Source organism: Pipistrellus hanaki, assembly GCF_964339955.1.
Source record: "Pipistrellus hanaki genome assembly, chromosome: 17".
Classification (NCBI taxonomy): Eukaryota; Metazoa; Chordata; class Mammalia; order Chiroptera; family Vespertilionidae; genus Pipistrellus; species Pipistrellus hanaki.
This window is the reverse complement of record NC_140519.1, coordinates 18,397,073-18,423,655: the sequence shown is the minus strand read 5'-3', so window position 1 is coordinate 18,423,655 and position 26,583 is coordinate 18,397,073. Positions and strand designations below refer to the sequence as shown.

At 42.9% G+C, this 26,583-nt stretch overlaps 1 protein-coding gene and 1 long non-coding RNA gene across 3 annotated transcripts in view; one reads left to right on the top strand and one right to left on the bottom strand.

The window, feature by feature from the left end:
• PPP1R42 (protein phosphatase 1 regulatory subunit 42) overlaps nucleotides 1-6,822 on the bottom strand; it is a 36,866-nt gene extending 30,044 nt beyond the window's left edge. The window contains exons 1-2 of the mRNA XM_084864402.1: nucleotides 6,742-6,822; nucleotides 392-608 (exon numbers count right to left, since the gene is read on the bottom strand). Coding sequence (XP_084720528.1) covers nucleotides 392-520 — 129 coding nt within the window. The 5' untranslated portion in view covers nucleotides 521-608; nucleotides 6,742-6,822. The remainder of the gene's footprint in view (nucleotides 1-391; nucleotides 609-6,741) is intronic.
• Nucleotides 1-26,583, top strand: part of LOC311611880 — a 90,438-nt gene that overhangs the window by 48,177 nt on the left and 15,678 nt on the right. The gene's annotated exons all lie outside the window — the stretch shown is intronic.

The window sequence follows — 26,583 nt, the reverse complement described above, 5'->3', positions numbered from 1 at the left end:
TTTGAAATATGGTAATCACATAGTTAATTTTTACTATTTTTATATGTTAAAATTCATATTTCAAGGTTAGGGAATTACATATGAGTAATTATCTTTGAAATTATTTTCCAACGTGTGCTTTTAAATCTAGTTTGCTATACAGTAGAGTATTTTAGGGGAACATATATATTTAACACATATATTTAACAACCACAATGGTATATTTTATAGAAAGTTAATTTTAAAAAGTTTAACATAAGCAGGAAATTAAATAACACAATATACAGCTAATGAAAATATAGTTAATAAGTATAATCAAAATATAGTTAATAAGAAGGTATATCTTGACAACAATTTCTAAACTTTACATGGTTAATTATATAAAAATTAAAAATAATTTCAGAGGTCTTACAATTGCTTCTATATTTCTGTCTGAAAAATTTATATGAGTTAGTTTCCTAAGGTATTGTAAGGTGGTTTCTTCTTTTCTGGGTTTAAAGTTGCTGTTTTTGGCAATTAGATCCAAGGTCAGTCGAACCATGATTTTCGTCTAAATCAAATTAGTACTTTAGCTCCGTTCTGATGCCATGCCAAGAAGCAGTTTTAGGTATCGCTTTATGCCCAACTTTCTAAAAATTGAAGAAAAAAAAGGAGTATTTAGAAAAAATCATTTTGACGTTTTAAGTTTCTTATATAAAACTATTTGATTACGTAGCTAGTTCATAGACATTTTCAGGGACATTTAGGTATTTTCTACGTTTATAGACAAAATTATTTTATTAAAAAATTAAATTTAAAAGGCTCATTTACTTTTAAGTCTTTCCCTCTCCCTAGAATTGAATTTTTATTGTGGCCATCTGTTAAAATACCATTTTTCTCTCTTGAAGTAGAAAAGGATTCTCAAGGATTATCATCTAGTGTTGTCACGTGAAGAAGCTAAGGTTCAAATATTTGTCTGAAACTACTCAATGAGTGGCATGTAGGAATGAGAGCAGGTCTCCTGGCTCCTTTTCCATTATGTCTGTTGAGATCATATTTACTAAATCCCAAATCAGAACAAATGGTGTGAGAACTCTGAATATATACATAAGAGAGTGGTGCAAAATACTTGAAAATGGGGCTGGCGTTGAAATTTTGTTATGCTGCTACAACTATCTATAATAATAAAAATGTAATATGCTAATTAGATTGGTCAGACAAACGACCCTTTGGACATCTTTCTGGATGACCCTCTGCACAAAGCCGGGGCTAGTGAGGGCTGAGGCAAGCTGCTGCAGCTGCGAATTTCGTGCATCAGGCCTCTAGTAATCCACAAACAGGTAACAATGCAACGTTTCTCAATCCAGACAGCTTGGTTTCAAACTTTCACTCCATTGCTCATCAGTTGGGCAATCTAGTGCATGTCACCTCAATTTCTTATCAAATTAGGCCAATATCCAAGGGATAGTATGAAGATTACAGGAGTTAGTCATGTATAGAGTATTCTACACAGTGCCTAGTACATAGGCCAATAAATGTTTGTCATCATCATCATTATTCTACTATTTTGTTCACAGATAAGGCAAACACTATTCACTTTACTATTTCATCTGGAATACAGAGTGTCCCCAAAACGTGTACACACACTTTAACAGCGGATAGCTCAATTGATGTGTCTTTCTTTTCAGCCAGACTAAGCTTTGAACAAAGAAAATTCATCTCAAAATGCCACTAGAAGTTTGAAAATGCAGTTGAAGTACAAACACTGCCTTTATAATTATTCAAAGTATGTATACATTTTTGGGGGGACACAAAAAATATGTACATACTTTAACAGTTGATAACTCACTTAATTTTCACACCTTTTGAGGGTTAACTGATTCAAAATAACGGGTGAAGCCCGACTAAGCTTTGAATAAAGAAAATTTAGCCCTAGCTGGTTTGGCTCAGTGGATAGAGCATTAGCCTGTGGACTGAAGGGTCCCAGGTTCGATTCCAGTCAAGGGCACATACCTGGATTGCAGGTTCAATCCCCAGTAGGGGAGGTACAGGAAGGCAGCCAAACAATGATTCTCTTGCATCATTGATGTTTCTCTCTCTCTCTCTTCCTCTCCCTTCCTCTAAAAAAAACAAAAAACAAAAAAAATATTAAAAGAAAAATAAAATTTATCCATTAGACTTTTTTTTATAGGGATACATAAAAGATAAAGTTAACAGTACAAAATCAGCAATAGTTGACAAATTGAGGGTGCATGAATACCAAGCCAAATGATTCTAGATATTTGTGATTCCATTGTCTTTGCATTATCAGCAGTGCCTAGATCAGAACGATCATAAGTTTGAAAATAGGCATTGACACACAAAACAAATTATTTTTTGTCGATTATTTTAAATTTTGAAAATGAATTATATGCTAAAAACTGACTTTATAATCATTTAGAGTGTGTTTTTCAAGTTTTGGCAACTGTGATTAAAGTTATTATAAACCTCAAAAAACAAAATAAAAAAAGTGTATAACATTTTTGGGGGGACACCCTATATTAGAGTTATTAAATAAGGGGAACATGCTATTAATCAAATATTGCTCTATGTAAGATATGCATATGTGGTCCATAGTTTGAGATAATCTACTTTTTGTAGTCATTTAAGTGATACATACTCCAGTTTCTCCAATTTTGCTTTTGATGCCAAGCATCAGTGGGTTCCTTGGCTTGGCCTGTGGGATTGGGCCAAAACCGATTCTCTGACATCACCCAAGGGCTCCCGGATTGTGAGAGGGCACAAGCCAGGCACAATAAGGGCTGGGAAGGGACCACCTGGAAGGGACTATGGGGCTCCAAGGCATGTCCAGTCGATCTCACTCAGTCCTGATTGGCCAGACCCCAACAGCAAGCTAACCTACTGGTCAGAGCATCTGCACCCTGGTGGTCAGTGCACATCATAGGGACTGCTTGACTGGCTGCCCCCTGGTGGTTAGTACACGTTATAGTGAGTGGTTGAGCAACCTTAGCATATCATTAGCATATTAAGCTTTAATTGGTTGAATGGTTGACCTGCTGACCGGCTGACTGGACATTTAGCATATTAGGCTTTTATTATATAAGATGTATCTGGGATTTCACAAACCAAACACCTCAATTTGTGTGGTATTCTGAGCATGAAAGATTAGTGTTGACAGATCAAATTTCAATTGCGACAATAATATTATGAACAGCCAAAACCGGTTTGGCTCAGTGGATAGAGCGTTGGCCTGTGAACTGAAGGGTCCCGGGTTCGATTCCAGTCAGGGGCATGTACCTTGGTTGCGGGCACATCCCCAGTAGGGGGTGTGCAGGAGGCAGCTGATCAATGATTCTCTCTCATAGATGTTTCTAACTCTCTATCCCTCTCTGTTCCTCTCTGCGAAAAATCAATAAAATATATATATTTTAAAATAATAATAATAATATTATGAACAAAGTTACTAATTAAGATATTTTCTTAATCTTGCCTAAAATACTTCATAAAATATATCATCATAAAAGTATAAAGAATAACACCACACCCATGAACATTACAAGTATATTTGGAACCCAGATCTATACTTTTCTCCCTCTCCATGCTTTTAAATTTAGTTTATCATAACTTTAGACATTCCTGTTTGTCTTTATACTTTTACTACATATGTGTGGATATCTAAACAACATATAGTATTGTTTTTTACCTGTCATAAATGACATTATTCTGATTCCAGTTTTCTTCTTTGCTTAATTTTTTTGTGTGAGACTTTTCAGGGTTGGAAAGCCTAAAAGTGGCTCTAAAATATTTGCAATGCTCTATAATATTCCATTGTAAGAAATTTAGTCTAATGATAGATCTTCGGGTGTTTTAATTTTTTTGCTTTTACAATGTTGCTCTTATGATTCTAGTGTGTGTGTATATATATATATATATATATATATATATATATATATAATCTTAGCATATTTGCAAGAGCTTTTGTAGGGTTTAAAACTAGTGATGGCCACTTCAGGGTTGCACATATTGAAAATATGATTTCTTTGGCTGCTATTTAAAAATGTTAGAACTTTTTCTGGAAATTTCAAGTATCTTTTTTTTACACTGAAAACTGTGCTGAAATTCAGATCTTAAAAAGGTTCTACACAACAGAGCTTCTCCCTTACATCTGAGACAGGAGACTGCTGTGCAAGTGGCCACACAGGAGCAACCCTGTACCAGGAGGGATGTGATGCCCTGTGGGTAACTGACCAATGGGCGACCAGAGCCATGAAAGATTTATTCTCCCTTCTTCCCCGCATGGACTTTTAGGAGGCACAACCATTTCAAAATGTCACTCTGAAATCATGTTTAGAACGTTTTGCTCTCTCCATCTCTGTCTGATTATTTTATTTATTTATTTATTTATTTATCCTGTCTCTCCTGTTTCCCTGTGATAACAGCCCCCAGAAACTGTTATCACAGAGTTTTTGCTTCAGGCTCTGCTTTCTAACCTAGGCTAAAAGAAACATTTTATTTTATTTTTAAAATATATTTTATTGATTTTTTACAGAGAGGAAGAGAGAGGGATAGAGAGTTAGAAACATCAATGAGAGAAAAACATCAATGAGAATCAGCTGCCTCTTGCACACCCCCTACTGGGGATGTGCCCACAACCAAGGTACATGCCCTTGACCGGAATCGAACCTGGGACCCTTCAGTCCGCAGACCGACGCTCTACCACTGAGCCAAACAGGTTTCGGCAAAAGAAACATTTTTGATCATATGAATTCTCATGAATGACCACGTTATAAATGGATTTTGTTTCTAAGTTCCATTACACTAATTGGTTTGTATAGGCATAAATTTAATTTTCTCAGGTAATTAGAAAATGAAAGAGGCAAACATTATACATACATGACTTATTAAACCAAGAGAAGGCCAATGGTCCTCTTTAGCAAATTATAGGAAAACTTTCCAGGGGCTCAACTGTGGAAAGGGAGAGAATTGAATCAACCCATAACATCCTATATAATAAAAGCCTAGGTGGTGTCACGCCCTTGCGCAATGCCCTTGTGCGACATTGTCACAAGATGGCCACCAAAAGATGGCTGCCAAAAGATGGCCACCACAAGATGGCTGCTCTGTGTGGTGAGGCCTGGGAGTCCCGTGGTTCTGTGTGGTCCGGAGGAGACTGGTCCCAGTGGAGGAGGCAGGTCGTGGCAGGGAAAGGCAGTTGTGGGCAATCAGGCTGGCAGGGGAGGGCAGTTGGGGGTGATCAGGCCAGCAGGGGAGCAATTAGGGGGCAATCAGGCAGGCAGGCAGGTGAGCGGTTAGGAGCCAGCGGTCCCAGATTGTGAGAGGGATGTCCCAGTTTGGAAAGGGTGCAGGCCAGGCTGAGGGACTCCCCCCCACTCCCTGTGCATGAATTTCGTGCACCATGCCTCTAGTACAATAATAGAGGCTGTTAATCAAAAGAATTTGCATTGCAACAGTCAGATCCACAAAATAGAATTGTTTCACCGAAACACCACCATTTATCATGTTTAAATTTCATATAATAATTTTAAACTTCATTGGCATTATAGTTTGATTTAGAGAAATTATAAGCTTCAGGAGTTTAAAGTAAACTTAGGTTGGATTTGGGTACATTTTAGAATATTATAATAAAAATAATTATGTCAACACATGTGGGGTGTCCCTGGTTTTCTTTTTAAAAAAGGTCCTGCCAAAACCGGTTTGGCTCGGTGGATAGAGCACCGGCCTGCAGACTGAAAGGTCCCAGGTTCGATTCTGGTCAAGAGCATGTATCTTGGCTGTGGGCACATCCCCAGTAGGGGGTGTGCAAGAGGCAGCTGATTCTCATCGATGTTTCTAACTCGCTATCCCTCTCTCTTCCTGCCTGTAAAAAAATCAATAAAATATATATTTCTAAAAAGGTCCATTATTTTCCAAAGTCTGATAAACTTTTTTTTTTTAATTTTATTTTTATTGCTTTCAGAGAGGAAGGGAGAGGGAGGGAGGGAGGGAGGGAGGGAGGGAGGGAGGGAGAGAGAGAGAGAGAGAGAGAGAGAGAGAGAGAGAGAGAGGTCAATGTTGAGATAGAATCATTGGTCCACTGCCTCCTGCACGCTCCCTATTGGGAATCAACGGGGACCCTTCAGTCCTCAGGCTTACGCCTTAGCCACTGGGCAACCTGGGCAAAGGACTAGGGTGAGAAAATGCTTTTCCATAGTAGATATCTCTGTTATCTCGGGGCTTCACTTGCCAGAATCTCTCTCCAGGGGCACTTGGGGCTGCTTTACAGGCACTCTAGGAACCCGTGTGTGTGTGTGTGTGTGTGTGTGTGTGTGTGTGTGTGTGTGTGTTGGGGGGGGGTACCCCTTGGCTTTCATCATCTCGCGGCTCCTACTGGCTAGATGCTTTTCAGACTGAGACTGTGTATTTCTCTTAGCTAGCCCCAGGCTCACTGGCTCCCAGATGCTCTCATTCGCTCATGCTCTCAGACTTTCCCCTTTCCAGACTCAGGTCCGCACCCACAGATCCCGCTCCCTCCGCTCCGCGGCCACCCCTCTACCTGTCTCCCTCCCCCAGAGCTGTTTCCCAATCTTGCCCGACTATAGCCATTTGTTTAAAACACAAACTTCCAGATTTTTTTTCCTAGAAGTTCTAGAGGTCTAGAGATACAGGCTGAGGGATCTGCATTACAACAAGTGCCCCAGGAAAGTCTTACTGGCCCGGCAAGTGCGAGAAACCTGGCTCCAGGGTTCCCTGGGTCCCCACGCTTCTTCCCTGAGCGCGCCTCACCGGTCCAGGACGAGCCGGGTTAGTCACTCCGGTTTGGTAAGTTTCTCCTGAGCCAGGTTCCTCGGCTGCCCACCTGCGGTTGCCAGGCAACCAGACACGCTTGGTCTGTTCGTGGCTCAGGAGAGATCTCGCGAGGTTTCCGGAAGCGCCCTCCTCTGTGGCGTGGCGGGGTCCTGATCTCTATGACGCCTGGCAGGAGGGTGGCCATGGACAGGGTCTGAGTGAAGGCAGGCAGCTTGAGGAGGCGGCAAGGCTCCTTGGCGTATTAGTGGGCCAGCCTTCCTACCAGGACCATCTTTGGCAGGTCATCGTTTCCCTCTCCTGGATTTTCCTTGCCATTAGTGTTGAACTTTCAGTGCCCCAAACCCACCACCTTTCCCCAATAACAGACTAGGAAAATAAATTGTTTAAGTCCAAGTACAGCCCTTTACTCCAACAAAATCCAAACTTGTTAGGGTGACATTGCAGTCCATTCATCTTGGCCAGCCTCACTGCTTGTCTTCTCTTGCCCTCTAGACTTCAGCATTCCAGTCTGGCACTTGGCACAATATGTCTTGTCCTAATAAACTTCACCTTCTTCTCTCCTCACCTCAAGGTAGCAATAGAACACACTCCCCCCCCCGCGCCCCCCTTAATTCTTATTTTCCCTTTTAAGACTGAAGGACTCGGCTTGGGATGAGCACACATCCTTTCTGAAGCCTTTCTAGATACTGGGTCTTGTTAAGTAATGACTGCTTTCTGCCCCCAAACAACTAGGATATATTAAATTCTTTAGCACAATACTTAACCACACTACTGTATGTTTGTTAGTTACCCATATCTTTAATAAAGCGGTAAATTCTTTAAGAGCATGGATTGTGTCTTTTATCTTGCTATTCCCCGGGACTTGGCAAAGTGCTTCCTAGATTAGCAGCCACTTCCATAAGTGTTGGTTAAAGAAATTTATAAATGCAGGAGAAGAAGAACGATAGAAGAAGGAACTGACACTCATAGTGGAAATACTGGGACTCATTAGGGATATGCTAATGTGAGCAAACTGGATGTAAGGGACAGTGAAAGCCGTAAGACAGTGGGTGACCGCTGTGGTCTAAGGAGGAGGGGGTATGCTGGGAAAGTCATTGCTGCTCCTTTAGCAAAGAAGGGCCAGAGGAGATTGTTAGAGTCACAAGGCAGCTTAGAGCCCATGTGGACTCTAAGCCCAGTTTGCCATTTTGCAGATAAAGAAACCCCCAGGCCTAGAGATAGGAAGGGAAATAGGCTGAAGGTCACAACTGAGGTGGCAGAGAAGGAATTTACCCTTGGGCTCCTGATTTCAAGCTCAGGTCCTCTTTCCTTCTATCTCACTGACTGTAAGAGTGCCTAGAAAGAGGGACAGAGGCATGGGGACAGGTGAACCCTAACCTATTCAGGGCATTGATGATAAGTCCAGTTGTAGGCAGTTTTGGCCTGGATTAGTGTGAAGGCAAAGAGAGGGGCAAGAAATGAACAGATTTAGGAGGCATCTTAGAGCAGGATTTAATAGAGAGATCGGATAGGAGAAAGGGAGGGAGAAGATAATTATCGGGTATTTGTTAGGATAAAGAAACAATACTGGAGAAAAAGGAAAGGTGGCACGTAACTTGAGGGGAAGTAGATGAGTTTGGTTGGCACATATATGAGATGACATAGGTTCAGTAGTTTCCAGAATAAAACTAATCATCGAACCCAGGAGGCCAAAATATTGGGTCGGCAGCTAAGTAATTGCGGATTTTTTAAAGAAAATCAAAGACAATTTTTTCATGGAACTAAATAACTTTATTCTGTAATGTATTGCCCATTTTGATCAATGACCTTTTGCCATCTTTCAGGCAGCATCATAATCCCACGTTCAAAAAACTTCTGGTTTTAATTAGCAAAAAACTGAATCAGGTACGATTTGACATCATCATCATTATTGAAATTTTTACCATTCAAGGAGTTTTGTAAAGATCGAAACAAAAAGTAATCAGATGGTGCAAGGTCAGGACTATATGGTGGATGTGGCAAAACATCCCAACCAAGCTCCATTAATTTTTGCCGAGTGACCAAAGATGTGTGTGGCCTTGCATTGTCATGATGGAATACAACACCTTTTCGATTTGTCAATTCAGGCCCCTTTTCTTCAACTGCATTGTTTAATTTCGTTAGTTGTTCAATGTAGACATCAGAATTGATCGTTCGGTTGGGTGGTAAGAGTTCAAAGTAGACAATTCCTTTGTAATCCCACCAAACTGATAACAAAACCTTCTTTTGATGAATATCAGCTTTTGATGTTGTTTGAGTTGGTTCACCTGGCCTGCTCCACGATCTTTTCCGCTTGATATTGTTGTAAACAACCCATTTTTCATCGCCAGTTATCAGTCGTTTTAAAAATGGATCATTTTCATTACGTTTCTTTAGCAAATTGCAGCTGCTAATGCGTTGCGTTAACTGTGATTCTTTCTGTTTGTGAGGAACCAATGTATCGAGTTTTTGAACATAGCTAAGTTGTTTTAAGTGATTTTCAATGCATGTATGTGATACATGAAGCTTCTCTGCAATCTCACGTGTTGTACTGTGACAGTCTGAATTGATTATTGCTTTGATTAGGGCGTCATCAACTTCAACTGGACGACCAGAGCGTTTTTCATCTTTGAGTGAAAAATCACCAGAACGAAATTTGGCAAACCAATTTTGACACTGCCGTTCTTTTAAGGCTTCGTCACCATAAACAGCACATAACTTTTTATGAGCTTGCGATGCGTTTTCCCTTTGCGGAAATAAAAAAGCAAAATATGACGAAAATGTTCCTTTTGATTTTCCATTTTTCAACGAACGCCAAACAAAAACTACAAAACAGATCAAAAAACTTTTTTTACTGATTAACAGCTGAATAGCCAACTATCAAATAACAAAATGTGTTTTACATTTGTACTACGTCTGCAAACTAAAAATTCAACTGAAGCCATATATGTGTGAAACCCGCAATTACTTAGCTGCCGACCCAATAGTAGAGAGGGAGCACGTAGGGAAAAGAGTAATGTAGCAAGCCAGTAACTATGCCAACTAGTTTTGATGGAAGAGGGAAGCAAAACCGGTTAAGATGTCAGAAAAAGATTCATGAGAAGTGGGATATATGTTCTGAGAACAAATAGTAATTCTGTGATTGGGAAACACATAATTTAGATTGGGACCCTGGGGAAAGAGTTTAAGGAGGGAGTTACCTAACAGAATAAAAAGCTACAGAAGGACATGAAGAAGAAAAAATATGATCAAAATAAAATGCCTAAAACACTGTGACACAGATCAGATGCCCTTCTTACCTATTTTGTAGATCATTCCTTTGGGAACAACAGCTTTAGTAATGTATGCAGGGCTGTCTCATTGCTGTTTGTAGCACTCACTGAACCGGCTTCTGCCATTACTTTGCTAGAACATGTTTAGCAATGTCTTATTAAAAATCAGTTGCTCTGTTAAATCTTTGTTTTGTAAAGATTTCATAAATAATAAAAAAGAAATATGATCTCATTTGTGGTAAAATACACACATTTAAATGTCTAAAAATATATATTTATGTCTAATAGTATAGATTTAGATACAGTTATATACATCCATACCTATACTATATACCAAAATACTTACTAGTGGTTATTTCTTGGGGGTGGGATTATGCTTTTTTATTTCTCTTAATTTGGTAATCAGATTTTTTTTTAAAAAAAAATGATAAAATTATATTCTGAAAATCCATTTTTAGATTTTGCTCTTCGTGGAATTGAAAACCACTTTGTGACTGTTGGTATTTAAAATAGTTTAAAATGGTTGAATTACTAATTAATTTTAAGTTTAAAAGAGAGTATTTTCTCATTAAGATGTGAAATATAATTCCTGCCTAGTGGCACACAGTGTTAAGCAATCATCTGCATATTTTCCAATGTGGCAGAAATTTGGCAGACTACAAGAAATACTTGTTTTCAGTGCAACATTTGTAAGTTCATTGTAAAGTATTCTAAGTTACACTTTGACAGATGTTGGGAAATTTGTATTTGTCAAAAAAAAAAAAAAAAGGAGTCTTGACAGTCATTTTAAATGACAGTTTTGGAAGAATTGCTCTAAAAAGCACATTTAAAAAAGTCTACACTAGAGTTTCCAAGTAACTTTAGACAGAAACACACTTTTTATTTTAAAAATTGTTCTATATGTTTTTTGTATTTCTTGACCTCTAGAGTACTAAGCAAACACTTTAATGATTAGTTATTTTCATTGAGAAATCAACATTTTAAAAGGCCCAGAGAAGTATATCATTATATAACTCTATACAGAAAAATTAGCTTTTATTGGTTTTAACTCTTTTTGTGTTGACCTTGTAGATTGATAAATATTAGTGAGTATGGTAGGCAGACTTTTAAAAGGTATAAATGAGCCCTAGTTGGTCATTTAGACCTTTTAAAAGTGGATAGAGTTTAGGCCTGCAGACTGAAAGGTTCCAGGTTCGATTCTGGTTAAGAGTACGTACATCGGAGGGGGAGGATCCAAGATGGCTGCTCGGGTATACACCTAGCCGCAGCAGCTCACAACAATTTCAATGGAATACAACTAAAATGTAGAGTGGACATTGCCCAGAGCTACAGGTAGTCGACTGATTGAAAACTCTACAATAGGAAGGAGGGAGAAAACCAGAAGGAAAATCAGAGGAGCTGAAAAAAAGCCTAAGGTACGGAGACATGCGGCGCGCTCGCACGCACGCGCGCGCGGAGAGGTCGCAGCCGGAGAGGAGGAGAGGGCTGGGTGCTGCCTGGCGTTCCCTAGGAGGAAGGAAATAGAACCCCCAGCCTGGGCTGAAACCCCGAACCGGCAGCGCTGAGCCCCAAGTTATGGGCCAGACCCTGGGGACCCAGGCTCTGGCAGGGGGAGACAATCCCGGGGGACGGCGAAAGGCGGGGCCCCCGGAGTCGCGCGCACATGGCGCGCAGAGGACTGAATGTTGACTCTGATGCTGGATTACCCTAGCCGGAAGAAACAAAGCCTCCGGCGGCAGCTCTGAGCCTCAGTCCAGACCGCCCCGAACTCCAGGTCTGGGCCAGTCCCTGGGGACCCAGGCTCGGGCAGGGGGAGACGGGGCTGTGAGGTGGAGTCCTGGGAGCGCGGCGAAAGGCCGAGCCCCCGGAGTCGCGCACACTGTGCGCAGAGGACAGTCTGTTGACTCTGATCCTGGACTCCCCTAGTGGGAGGGAGAAAGAAAGCTCCAGACTGGAGGAACGCGACGTGGAGCAGGAGCCCCTGCCGGACACCGGCCAGCCGGGCGCCAGCAAGGAGCCGGGCGACGGGGCCCCCGGGGGGGGGGTGCCCCTGAGCCTTCGACCTCTGAGCGCGGGCAACGGAGCCAAGGACGGGGGCTGCTTCCTGGGCGGCGCCGACCCCGGCAACAGGCTGGAGCAGCGCGGGAACCCGCGGAGAACAAAGGGGTGCCACAGGCCAACCTGCTGAGCTCCCAGGACAAGGAGGAAGAAACCAAAGAAGTTCTCAATGTGAAGAAATCAAGTGAGAGCATATGATAGTAAAATTACTTAAGAAAGAATACAAAGAAGATCTTGAAAAATCAAAGACTAAGTCAGAACTCAACGCACCAGCCAACATTACAACATAAATGCGTTTTTGTTTTTTTTTAAAAAAGAAAAAAAAAAAGAAGAGAAAAAAGGGACAGAATGTTGGAACAGCGGCGACCAAGCCTAGAGTGGCCAGGCACAAGGCAGTGGCAGCTGGGCCCGGAGCAGCAGTGGCCAGGCCTCAGAGCAGCAGCAGCCACAACAAGAGCATCAACGGCCAGCACTGGAGCAGCCAGACCTGGGGCAGTGGCAGCCAGGCCTGAGGCAGAGGCGGCCAAGCCCAGGGTGGCCAGTCCAGGAACACCCAGACACGGAGTGGCTGGGCCCGGAGAAGCCGGGCCCAGAGCAGCCGGGTTGGCAGCAGCCAGGCCCAGAACAGCAGTAGCCAAGCACGGAGCATCCAGGTTGGAAGCGGCCAGGCTCGGAGCAGCCGGGTCAGGTGCGGCCAGGCCCGGAGCAGCGGCTGCCAGGCTGGGAGCAGCCAGGCCCGGAGCAGCCGGGTCTGGTGTGGCCAGGCCTGGAGCAGCGGCTGCCAGGCTAGGAGCGGCCAGGCCCGGAGCAGCAGCTGCCAGGCTGGGAGCAGCCAAGCCCGGAGCAGCCGGGTCTGGTGTGGCCAGGCCCGGAGCAGCGGCTGCCAGGCTGGGAGCGGCCAGGCCCAGAGCAACAGCTGCCAGGCTGGGAGCGGCCAGGCCCGGAGCAGCCGGGTCTGGTGCGGCCAGGCCCGGAGCAGCGGCTGCCAGGCTGGGAGCGTCCAGGCCCGGAGCAGCCGGGTCTGGTGCGGCCAGGCCCGGAGCAGCGGCTGCCAGGCTGGGAGCGGCCAGGCCCGGAGCAGCCGGGTCTGGTGTGGCCAGGCCTGGAGCAGCGGCTGCCAGGCTAGGAGCGGCCAGGCCCGGAGCAGCAGCTGCCAGGCTGGGAGCAGCCAGGCCCGGAGCAGCCGGGTCTGGGGTGGCCAGGCCCGGAGCAGCGGCTGCCAGGCTGGGAGCGGCCAGGCCCAGTGCAACAGATGCCAGGCTGGGAGCGGCCAGGCCCGGAGCAGCCGGGTCTGGTGCGGCCAGGCCCGGAGCAGCAACTGCCAGGCTAGGAGCGGCCAGGCCCGGAGCAGCCGGGTCTGGTGCGGCCAGGCCCGGAGCAGCGGCTGCCAGGCTGGGAGCGGCCAGGCCCGGAGCAGCCGGGTCTGGTGCGGCCAGGCCCGGAGCAGCGGCTGCCAGGCTGGGAGCGGCCAGGCCCGGAGCAGCCGGGTCTGGTGCGGCCAGGCCCGGAGCAGCGGCTGCCAGGCTGGGAGCGGCCAGGCCCGGAGCAGCCGGGTCTGGTGCGGCCAGGCCCGGAGCAGCGGCTGCCAGGCTGGGAGCGGCCAGGCCCGGAGCAGCCGGGTCTGGTGCGGCCAGGCCCGGAGCAGCGGCTGCCAGGCTGGGAGCGGCCAGGCCCGGAGCAGCCGGGTCTGGTGCGGCCAGGCCCGGAGCAGCGGCTGCCAGGCTGGGAGCGGCCAGGCCCGGAGCAGCCGGGTCTGGTGCGGCCAGGCCAGGAGCAGCGGCTGCCAGGCTGGGAGCGGCCAGGCCCGGAGCAGCCGGGTCGGGTGAGGCCAGGCCCGGAGCAGCGGCTGCCAGGCTGGGAGCGGCCAGGCCCGGAGCAGCCGGGTCTGGTGCGGCCAGGCCCGGAGCAGCGGCTGCCGGGCTGGGAGCGGCCAGGCCCGGAGCAGCCGGGTCGGGTTCGGCCAGGCCCGGAGCAGCGGCTGCCGGGCTGGGAGCGGCCATGCCCGGAGCAGCCGGGTCAGGTGCGGCCAGGCCCGGAGCAGCGACTGACAGGCTGGGAGCGGCCAAGCCCGGAGCGGCCGGGACCGGAGCAACCGGGCCCAGAGCAGCCGGGTCTGGTGCGGCCAGGCCTGTAGCAGCAACAGCCAAGTCCAGAGCAACTAGGTCGGGAGCGGCAGTGACCAGACCCGGAGCAGCTGGTTGTGGAACGAACCAGAGCAACAGAGGCCAGGCCCGAAGCAGCCAGGCCCGAAACAGCTCGCTCCTCGCCTGTACCTGCCCACGGCTGCCTCTCAGACATGGCTGGAAACTTTTGCGGGAACTTGAGGGTCTGCTGAATCAAGTGATGAAGGCTTAGATCTGGATGTGTTGAGTTAGTATAGCGCTGGGGTGTTGATCTGTAAGTGCCTTGGGTGGGGCCTGGATGAGGCTGGTTGACCTATTTGAAAATGTCTTTTGTGTGAAGTGTATCATTGGGCATGTGGAGGTATTATTGATATGAGAAAATGCTAAGTAACAGATTTACTATCTGAAAAGGGATTTACTATGGGGAAAGGGAGGGAGGAAGAGACTGAACATAAACTGTGCACCTATGGATGAGGACAATGGGGGATGGGGAGAGGGCAAAGGGTGGGGTGGGAACCTGGTGGAGGGGGGAAGAAATGAGGAACCTTTGTAATAATATGAACAATAAAGATTGATTTAAAAAAAAAAAAAAAAAAAAAAAAAAAGAGTACGTACATCGGTTGCAGGCTCCTCCCTGGCCCAGGCTTTGGTCAGGACATGTGCACAGGAGGCAACCAATTAATGTGTTTCTCTCACATCAATAATCAATATTTCTCTTTGTCTTTCCCTCTCTCTTACACTCTCTCTCTCTCTCTCTCAAAAAAAAAAAAAAAAAAAAAAAAAAGGAGGGAGGTATCCTCGGTGAGGATTGAAAAATAATAAAAATAAAATGGTCATGTCCTGGTATTGATGCCCTGTGTAATCACATCCCCTGGACCTAATGACTTGTCCCAGCCAATAGATTAAGAAAAGGTTGATTAGATACCATTTATGCCATTAGGTTACAAAAGATCATGAATTCTGTCTTGCTAGCAGCCTTCTACTGCATTTGTTAATAGAGCAAGCTGTCATTTAGGAGTGTCACTTGGCAAGGAACTGAGGATGGCTTCCAGCCAACAAGTAATGAGGAATGGAGAGCCTCAGTCCCATAAGAAACTAAATGCCAAAAACTATTGTTTAATATTAGAAGTTGATCCATCCTCAGTTGAACTTTCAGATAAGATCTTATTCCAGGCCAACACCTTGATTGCAGCCTTATGAGAGACTCTGAAGCAGAGGACCCGAATTCCTGGCCCACAAAATCTGTGAAATAATCAATGTGTTGTTTTAAGCCACTAAGTTTTGGGGATAATTTGTTATGCAGCAATAAATAACTAGTATAGCCTGGCCAGCATGGCTCAGTGGTTGAGCATTGACTTGTGAACTAGGAGGTCATGGCTTGATTCCTGGTCAGGACACATACCTGGGTTGCATGCTTGATCCCCAATGGAATATGCAAAAAGCAGCCAATCAATGATTCTCCTCATTGATGTTTCTATATTGTTCTCCCTCTCCGAAATCAATATTATACATATATTAGAGGACCGGTGCATGAAATTCATGCATGGGGGTGTGTGTCCCTCAGCCCATCCTGCACCTTCTCCAATCTGGGATGCCTTGAGAGATGTCCAACTGCCTGTTTAGGCCCGATCCTAAACAGGCAGTCAGACATCCCTCTCACAATCTAGGACTGCTGGCTCCCAACTGCTCGCCTGCTTGCCTTCCTGATTGCCCCAACTGCTTCTGCTTGCCAGCCTGATTACCCCCTAACCACTCCCCTGCCAGCCTGATTGATGCCTAACTGTTCCCCTGCCAGCCCGATTGCCCCTAATTGCTCTCCCCTGCAGGCCTGGGTCCCCTCCAACTACCATTCCCTGTAGGCCCAGTCGCTCCCAACTTCCCTCCCCTGCTGGCCTGATTGCCCCCATCTGCCCTCCCTTGTAGGCATGGGCTCTCCCAACTGCCCTCTCCTGCTGGCCATCTTGTGGCAGCCATCTTATGTCCATTTAGGGGCAGCCATCTTTGACCACATGGGGCAGCCATCTTGTGTGTTGGAATGATGGTCAATTTGCATATTACTCTTTTATTAGATAGGATAGAATAGATCTGGTGCATAGGTAGTGGCCAGCTGGTTTGCCCTGAAGGGTGTCCTGGATCAGGGTGAGGGTTCCCTTGTGGCAGTGGTTGGCAAACTCATTAGTCAGCAGAGCCAAATATCAACAGTACAAGGATTAAAATTTCTTTAGAGAGCCAGATTTTTTAAACTTAAACTTCTTCTAATGCCACTTCAAAATAGACTTGCCCAGGCCATGGTACTTTGTGGAAGAGCCACACTCAAGGGCCATAGAGCCACATGTGGCTCATGAGCTGTAGTTTGCCAACCACGGCCTTGGGGCATGGGGCAACCAGGGCGAGGGGCCTGTGGTGGTTTGCAGGCCAGCCACGCCCCCTGGTGACTCAAGTGGAGGCCCTGGTATTTGGGATTTATTTATCTTCCATGATTGAAACATTGTAGCCCTGAGCAGAGGCCAGGGCTGGCCAGGAAGCTTAGCTTTCTCCATCACTGGGGGCAACCCAAGCCTCCTGCTTGCTTTAGCTCTATGACTGCTGCCATTTTTGTTGAGATTTATTTATCTTCTATAATTGAAACTTTGTAGCCTTGAGCGGAGGCCAGGGCTGGCCAGCAAGCTGGCTTCCTCCATCACCAGGGAAACCCAAGCCTCCTGCTCACTCCATGGCCACAGCCATCTTGGTTGGGTTAATTTGTATATTCGCTCCTGATTGGCTTGTGGGCTTGGCTTGTGAGTGTATCGGAGGTATGGTCAATTTGTTTGTTTGTTTTTAAAATTTTATTGATTTTTTTACAGAGAGGAAGAGAGAGGGATAGAGAGTTAGAAACATCGATGAGAGAGAATCATCAATCAGCTGCCTCTTGCACATCCTCTACTGGGGTTGTGCCAGCAACCCAGGTACATGCCCTTGACTGGAATCGAACCAGGGACCTTTCAGTCCGCAGGCCGATGCTCTATCCATTGAGCCAAACCAGTTTCGGCAGTATGGTCAATTTGGATGTTTTTCTTTTATTAGTGTAGATATATCTAGTACAGGGAGCAATGAAAAATTTATTTGAGGAACGAAGATTTAGTTAAAAATTTGGGAAATAGGTGAATGATTTCTTAACAAGTGTTCATTTATAGAAACTGTAAGTTGTAGCCCAATACAAAGGAAGTTCTTTGACTTAGGAAGAGGAAGTTTCCTTTCAAGGTATTAATCTTGATTTCTGTAACTTGGGGATAATCATTTAATTGAGAGTGTCTTCTAATGCCATGGTGTACACCAATACTAAATAGTTTTTAAAAAAAATTAACTTAGTAACTAATTTATATCATTTTAAAATACAATAACGTTATTACATAGGTTATATATAAAACAAAACAAAGTATTTCTCCTGAGTTCCAGACATATCCATCCAGCTAGCTGCTAGATATTCATTCCATCTGGATGTGAATTCAAAGAAGCAATAAAAAGTGAACCTGTCAAAACTGAATTTCTAAACTGCACAAATATGATCTGCCTCCTTTAGTTTCTATCTTTCTCACAGTCCGTCCACTACCCAAAGCAGAGCAGAAAATCTATTTCCAGTACTCTCTCATGTACTAGTACCCTCATTCAGTCACCAAATCAAGTCCACTCACCCTCAGAAACTTTGCAATCTGGCTGTCCCTCCACTGCCCACTGCTCTACCTAAGCATGGATACAAAGGACTCTGTCAAGTTCTATTTTGTTAATATTCTGTTAACTTTAATGTCCAAACTTTCTCAAGTTCTATTTTTAGAATTCTATTATGTTTAATATTCAGAAACCTTTTTCCAAAATGGTTCACTTCCACCCTCCACTCAGGAGTCAAATTGTAATAAATATAACATGTATGAGATGTGACTGTAAATTACAGGATCTAAGCTGAAAATCAGTTTCATTACCTTAAAATCACATTTATATTATATAGTTAATATATCTTAGAGTAAAAATTTTTTCTGAAAAGTATTTTTACAAACATTGTCATTGATTTCTCATTTATGTTTTTTAAAAATATATTTTATTTATTTTTTACAGAGAGGAAGGGAGAGGGATAGAAAGTTAGAAACATCGAAGAGAGAGAAAATGGATCAGCTGCCTTCTGCAGGCTGAAGCTCTATCCACTGAGCCAAACTGGTTAGGGCTGATTTCTCATTTAAATAATGTTTTAATCTTTATTTCTGAAACATCTATTGCCAAGAGAGTCTAACATTTTAATTTAGGTTCAAGTTTTTCATGGAGCATTTGCAAGAAAGGGACTTATAATTTCAGAAAAAGTTTAGATTATGTTTCAGGAACAGTTCACTGCTTAATTGTCTTAGGAAACAGGGGTGAGGAACCTCTGTCTTCTAATAAAAATCCAAGACTTTGCTTAAGTTTATCAGGCCAATAATAAGTTCAGCAAAAGTTTAATTAGTTAGTGATGGATGAAACAGAGAGTGAAACACTGCAATGTAATATACTCTATTCTCATATCTTTCAAATAACTTGTTAAAATCAGTGAAAACATCTTGTATATCTGTATACCTGTATTTAATGGCTTTAATTTTTTTGGCTCTTGTCAGCTTTTTTTTGGTCAACTTGTTTAAAAAGTGTTTCACTCCATGCTTGTTTTTGAAAATGGCTGGTGCTTTTTTATTATTGTGTGGCCTTCTGCATATTTCCACAATAATGACCCATGATTAAAAAAAAATGATGAAAACCTTTCTTCACTCTTCTTTTGACTCTATTAAGAAGTTTAGGAATAGATATCTTATCTAATAAAAGAGTAATATGCAAATTGACCATCACTCCAACATACAAGATGGCTGCCCCCATGTGGACACAAGATGGCCACCACAAGATGGCCAGCAGGGGAAACACTTGATAGGGACCAGGCCTACAAGGGAAGGCAGTTGGGGGCAATCAGGCCAGCAGGCGAGGGCAGTTGGGAGGGACCAGGCCTGCAAGGGAGGGCAGTTGGGGGATATCAAGTCTTCAGGGGAGGGCAGTTAAGGGTGACCAGGCCAGCAGAGGAGGGAATTTGGGGCAACCGGGACTGCAGGGAAGGGCAGTTGCGGGGGGGGGGAGGGACCCAGGCCTGCAGGGGAGAGCAGTTGGGGGGACCAGGCCTGTAGGGGAGGGCAGTTAGGGGTGGCCAGGCATGCAGGGGAGGGCAGTTAGGGGTGGCCAGGCCTGCAGGGGAGGGCAGTTAGGGGAGAGGAGCAGTTAGGCATCAACCAGGCTGGCGGGGAGTGGTTAGGGGGTGATCAGGCTGGCAGGCAGAAGCAATTAGAGGCAATCAGGAATGCAGGCAGGCGAGCAGTTGGGAGCCAGCAGTCCTAGATTGTGAGAGGGATGTCTGATTGCTTATTTAGGCCTGATCCTAGTAGGACATTCCTCGAGGCATCTCAGATTGGAGAGGGTGCAGGCTGGGCTGAGGGATACCCCTTCCCCTGCCCCATGCATGAATTTCGTGCACTGGGTCTCTAGTTCATTTTATAATGATCTTACAGTGTAATAAAAGTCAGTTTCCCATAAAAGTGCATGAACACATTTAATCATGCCATTCTAAAAACACAGATTGTTCCCCTAACTGGTTTGTCTCAGTGGATAGAGCATTGGCTTGTGGACTGAACGGTCCCTTGTCTGATTCAGGTCAAGGGCATGTAATTTGGTTGCTGGCACATCCCAAATGGAGGGTGTGCAGGTGGCATCTGATTGATGTTTCTCTCTCATTGATGTTTCTAACTCTCTATCCCTTTCCCTTCCTTTCTGTGAAAAACCAATAAAATACATTAAAAAAAAATAAAAACACATATTGTTAATGTTTCTTATAAACAAATAGAGCCAGGCCCTGACCGGTTTGGCTCAGTGGATAGAGCATAGGCCTGCAGACTAAAAGGTTCCAAGTTCAATTCTGGTCAAGGGCATGTACCTTGTTTGCGGGCACATCCCCAGAAGAGGGTGTGCAGGAGGCAGCTGATTGATGTTTCTCTCATGGATGTTTCTAACTCTCTATTCCTCTCCCTTCCTCTCTCTGTAAAAAATCAATAAAATATATTTTAAAAGACCACAAAAACAATAACCAGCCAGGCTGTGTCACTCAGTGGTTGAGCATCGACCTTTGAACCAGGGTTTGATTCCCGATCAGGGCACATACCTGGGTTGTGGGCTTGATCCCCAATGAGGCATGCTGGAGGCAGCTGATCAGTGATTGATGTTTCTATTTCCCTCTCCCTTCTTCTCTAAAATCAATAAAAATATATTTTTTAAAAATAACCAACAAACCCTCATCCCCCAAAATAAATAGAAATGCCCATTGCATTTATTTTTCATTGAGTAAACATTTATCAAGTGTCTAGTATACCTGGGGAAGCAGAAATTGGACTAAGGCCCCACCCCAATGGAGCTTACGTTCTAGTATAAGGAGACATTGAAAAAGTAAATTTATCAATGACAAAGATTATGGTACATTCTGTGAAGAGAATAGAGTGAAACTGGGTATAGAAGCGGGAAGAGATGAAGGAAAGGTGTTTCTTTGAGATGAGGAAGATAGGCAACGCCTGTGTGAGGAGCAGAATTTGAGCTGAGACTTGGAGAATGAGCCAGGCTGGTGCGAGCCTGTGAGGAAGTGCGCCAGGCCCAGGAAGCGGCCAGTTTGAGGGCTTGGAGAGGCGGCAGAACTGGGATAGCATAAGGACCGAGATGACAGTGGGGAGGAGCACAGTGAGGATGGGGAGAATAGAATGAGAGGCAAGCAAGGAGCCGGATCAGCCCCTAGGCTACAGTGAGAAATCTGGATTCCTTCTCCCTTCCTCTCTGAAACCAATAAAAATATATTTAAAATTTTTTTGATTAAAATATAATGCTCTTGTAATGTTATATTATTGTGATAAGTATAGTATTTTCAAAATTGCTCTTAGAAATCTAGTAGCCAGAGCATAAGAATTAGAAAATATAATTTCTGCTTGTGCTTCAAAATCTCATACTTAATATAACCCCTTTTCAGTTTTGCTCTTTACTGCAATAGGTAAAGTGCTTGTTAATAAATTATTTTTAGACCTTGAGATAATTAAAAGTCCATACATAGCATTAATGTCTAAATAAATTACCATTTCAATAGTTTATGATTTCTTACTTTTAAGTGATAACATATTTTACCTTAACTATTAAGACTAGTTAGAAAGTTTGAAAATAACCTCCTTTAAAAAGTAGTATTCATGTGTAATTCTGACATCAGTGGTCATATCAAGTTAACATCTCAAGCTATAGAACATTTCAGATGTTTGTAATTACTCAATATGGTGTGTCCTTATGTATAAGAACATAAGTTAATTTCTTTTTTAGTCTAATTTTTGTTACTTTATTTAAGCCCGGAATCTTCAGGTAGTAGTCTCAAGTATACTGGAAACACGTGCAAGAAATGATAGATGGATTACATAGCAATTGGAGTAAAAGTTTAAAGCTAAACACATATATGTTTTAAGGGACTTATTTAATATCATCAATAATAAAAATTATGAATTGAATTGAGTATGAGGATAGAATATAAAGTAGCAAATTCTAGGAACAAAAATAAATCATTTAAATTAAACATGGATTTGGAGATGCACTTATCCCAATTAATTTTGCAGGAAGTTAAGTAGCTTAAAGTAATGACTATTAATGGCAAACATATTCATAGTTATGTGGTATATATTTGTAATCCTCTAAAATCTAACATAATGGTCACAGAGCTCTATTCTAGATAATATACTTCTTTTTGCATATGCCTCTTAGGTTATAAAAAGTACACCTGCAGTTCATCAAAATGTGCCCCAAGGCACAATACCATTTTACTCAGTCATTAGAAAGTTTAGCATAATTGCTTAGCATAATCCAAAGAAAATATGAGTACTGACATCAGGGACTCTCCAGTTTGTTAGGCAATTGTTTCATAATTTTTGGCACCAAGATAATCCACATGTTGAAAAAGCAATTAATCATTGGTGTTAGTTATCAAGTTATGATTTTAGCTGTTTCCTCCCCAAATTGATCTGAAATGACAGAGTTCCTTATTTTATTTTTGTAATATTCTGACTTCTGAGATCAAAAGTTTAAATATGCCAGTCTGGTTACAGTTGACCTGAGTTTTGTGTTAATTGGTTTTCTAAAATAAGTAGATCGTAACTTGAAATTTACAAAGGTGAATGGTATTAAATTCACTAATATTTGGGCAAAAGGTTTAGTAACCTTTAGAAACTTACAGACTGATTACCTCAGAAGAAGTTATTTGAAGTTCTTAACATAGTATTTTGGTCCCAAAAAGGTAAATTTATTTGCTGTGGGAACTTGTGTTGAAAATAGGCCAAAACAAGAGAACACACAGATCTTCCATTTTCTAACTAATATTTTGCAAACACAATGACATAGCCATTTCAGTCATTAAGCAGTGAATGAAATAATTACCTCACCATAATTTTAACATAATCATCTTTTACTTATACCATAAGGATGAGTAAAAATAAGAGCCATCATTCTGTGTAGTATATATTTTCCTATCTTTAAAAACCACCTTCCCAGAATGAACCCCCTCCACCCCCCCACATTGCTCAACAATGCATGTGTCTTTGGAATTCACAGTTAAAACAATCCAGAAATATAGAAAGAAACCTTGGAACTCAACAGTCTGTATTCAGTTCAGTTTATTCAGCTACGTGTAGATACAGTGCAGACTTAGCAATATAAATGAAGTCTTCTCTGCATGCCTGACTTCTACATCTGTACCTCATCACTCACAGAAGTTTTTGGAAACTCTGAGCCTCTGCAGTATGTAGCACTCCAACTCCCAAACAGTTTCTCTGATTCATTGTAAAGTTAGCATGCTCCTGCCCCTCTGTGTTTATTTTCAAGTGGCTGCTCTATTGGGGTAGTTTATTATTCTATTGTGCAATGCGGTGATTTTTCAAAATCCTGAATACTAAGTAGGCAGTCATACTAATTTATGACAACAATCTTCAGACTACATCCCTCAAGTGGACTGTGTGATGTTTAGTTTCAGAGCTGATTGTCCATATTCAGAAACAATGGAGCACCAACAGCTCCTCTTCTTGTTGTTGGCCTTTTGTTTTTGGTAGCACTCCTCATGTAAAAGTAACAACTTGTGTGGAGTTTTCTTGTTAACCAATAAACATAACATGTAGAATGAAGTGCTCATGTACCGTAACCTAAAAATGGTACTAAATGCATCTATTCTCAACAATATACAATAAATATAATAGTTAATGTTGCTGAATTGTTTGCAACTGATTTCTCTCTCCATCTCTTCTCTGGCCTATGTCTCTGGCTCCAGTTTTATTACGCGGACATTGGGATTTTAAGTTTTTGATAACGATTGACATTTCCTGTATATTATCACCAAGGAGCTTGAGAAATTATCTCTGAAACAAGTTGAAAGTGAACAAAAAACAGACTTTGCTTAGAAAATGGCCTATTCAGCTCCTGTATAGCTCAAGGCTGTAAGATAATACTTTGTATGGAAAGTAACCAATTCATTAGTTTCTGAATAATGGTTGCAAATTGAAGCTTGATTTACTAAAATCTCAATAATATAAATTGGAGTACTTATACCAAAAGTGATTTTTTTAAATATATATTTTATTGATGTTTTACAAAGAGGAAGAGAGAGGGATAGAGAGTTAGAAACATCGATGAGAGAATCATCGATCAACTGCCTCTTGCACACCCCCTACTGGTGATGTGCCTGCAACCCAGGTACATGCCCTTGACTGGAGTCGAACCTGGGACCCTTCAGTCCGCAGGCCGATGCTCTATCCACTGAGCCAAACCAGTTTCGGCCTAAAAGTGATTTTAACAGTACATTAAAATTTAGAGATACTTTATTTTTAAAAAATTTAGTGATACTTTAAAATTATTTGTAAAGGATCTTGCTTTTTAATAAAGTAGCTACATTTAAAAAAAATTTCTTGGGGGAGATAAGAGATCAACTGAAGGACTTGTATACCTGCATATAAGTACAACCAATGGACACAAAACTCTGGGGAGGGAGGGCATATATGGGAGAGGGAGGGGGCAATGGTAAGATATGTACACAGATAATAATTTAATAAATAAAAAATAAAAAATAAAGTCAATAGACAATAAATAAATAAAAAAAATAAAAAAATTCTTTATTGATTAAGGTATTACACATTTGTCCTCAGCCTCCCATTCCAATCCTACACCCCTCCCCACTCATGCCCCCACTCCCCTATTGTCCTTTACCACTGGTTACGCTCAAATGTATGCACACAAGTCCTTTGGTTGATCTCTCCCTTTTATCCCCACCCTCCCTCTGAGGTCCAACAGTCTGACCCATGGCTCCTTATTTCTGGTCCTGTTCTTGTTCATCAGTCTATGTTGTTCATCATTTCCCCTAGATGAGTGAGATCATGTCCTACTGGAAATATAAGAATTGAAAATGAGACAAGCTGAAAGGTTATGCTGAAAGACAAATGAATCAGTCTGGAGTGAGTTCTTTCTGGGCCAACTGTTCTTTTGAGACCCAATTTCAATGTCAAATAGTTCCTTATGTGTACATGTCAGCAATGATATTTCAGTTCTGGATGGTGGACAAATGGTGGTAATGCAGGTCTGACCCTCTCTGGTTTGGTCCTGGGCAACCTGCAGTGACACACACAGCTGCTGACTGCTAAAGTAGCTACATCTATAATTCAATGCAAATATGCCCTAGCCTGTGTGATTCAGTTATTTGGGCCACTTCCCGTGCACTGAAGGGTTGCCCATTGATTCAGAGAACATGCTCAGGTTGCAGGCTCAATCCCCAGTAGGAAGCATGCAGGAGGCAGCTGATTGATGATCTCTCTCTCTCTCAAAAAAAAAAAAAAATCAATAAAAAAATGCAATGATCCTTTTTGCTATTTTTGCGTGGGCTGCTCCAATGAGTAAAGGTACATTGATGTCTCTGTAATATTTCTCAATGTTAGTAGTTATTTGGGTATCGACCCTACTCCCAGTTCCAGGGGTGGCCCTTAATTTGTCTAATGCAGTCACTATATATAATCCCAGGGATGGGCTCATTACTCAAGTTAGATGACTCAGACTGAAGTGGGAACCTTATGTTGACAATCATGAGCAGCTATGTCCCCCTCACTGCATGGTGTGGTATGCAGCCACTTTGGCAGAATCTGCTTTAGGTTTAGTCAACATGTGTAGGGCAGAGCTGAGAATCATAACAGGAAAACTAATCCAACTGTGCCTAAGCCAAATTTGATTCTGGACTCTGGAGTTAGGTGAGCCAAACATTCTTATTGTTTAAGCAACTGGTTGTGTGTTACTTTTGTTGTTATATGCATTTTCCATCACACCAGATGTCTTAAAAATTTATTTAAAAAAATATTTTATTGATTTTTTACAGAGAGGGAGAGAAAGAGGGACAGATGAAACATTGATGAGAGAGAAACCTCGATCAGTTGCCTCCTGCACACCCCAACAGGGATGTGCCTGCAATCAATGTACAAACTGATTTTGGCTTAAAAATTTTTTTTTTTTTTTTTCTTTATCTTGTCCTGGCTGGTTTGGCTCAGTGGATAGAGTATCAGCCTGCGGACTGAAGGGTCCCAGGTTTGATTCTAGTCAAAGCCATGTACCTTGGTTGCAGGCACACCCCCAGTGGGAGGTGTGCAGGAGGCAGCTGATCGATGTTTCTAACTCTTTATCCCTCTCCCTCTCTGTAAAAAAAAATCAGTAAGATATATTAAATTTTTTTAAAAAAAATCTTTATTGTTGAAAGTATTATAGATGTCTCCTTTGTTTTCATACCAAGATGTCTTAATTGATCAGGTTACAAATGTCAATTTAAATATGGATAATTATATTCTAGTCTTGGAATGAAAAATGCCAATATGTTTCACAGTGACTTCAATTACTCCTCTTTCATGTCAGAACCTTAACTATTCAATCATGTCTGTCAGAGAAACCTCAACAAGCTTGTGAGGGTTCCTGAGGGACTCGGTATAGTGTTGGGTGTTGCTGAAGGCTGTGGCAGTAAATACAGATTTTGGTTGCTTGTTGGAGGCAAACAGATTTTTTTTTAAAGGGCACAGATATGGAGGTCAGCTGGAGCTATCTGAAACTGGGGTGTCTGCTTTTACTTAAAGGCATATAAAATGAGACCAAAACGTTCATGTATCATTAACTGAGAAAGTGTTTGGTTACTAATGGTACCTGGCTTCCTCAGCTTGCCAAAGACCATCTCATTGCTAAATCTCATGGGGAGCTTTTAGGCTTTGCTTTCCTTGACTTCTTGGCAGCATGTGAAGGCAAATTCTGAA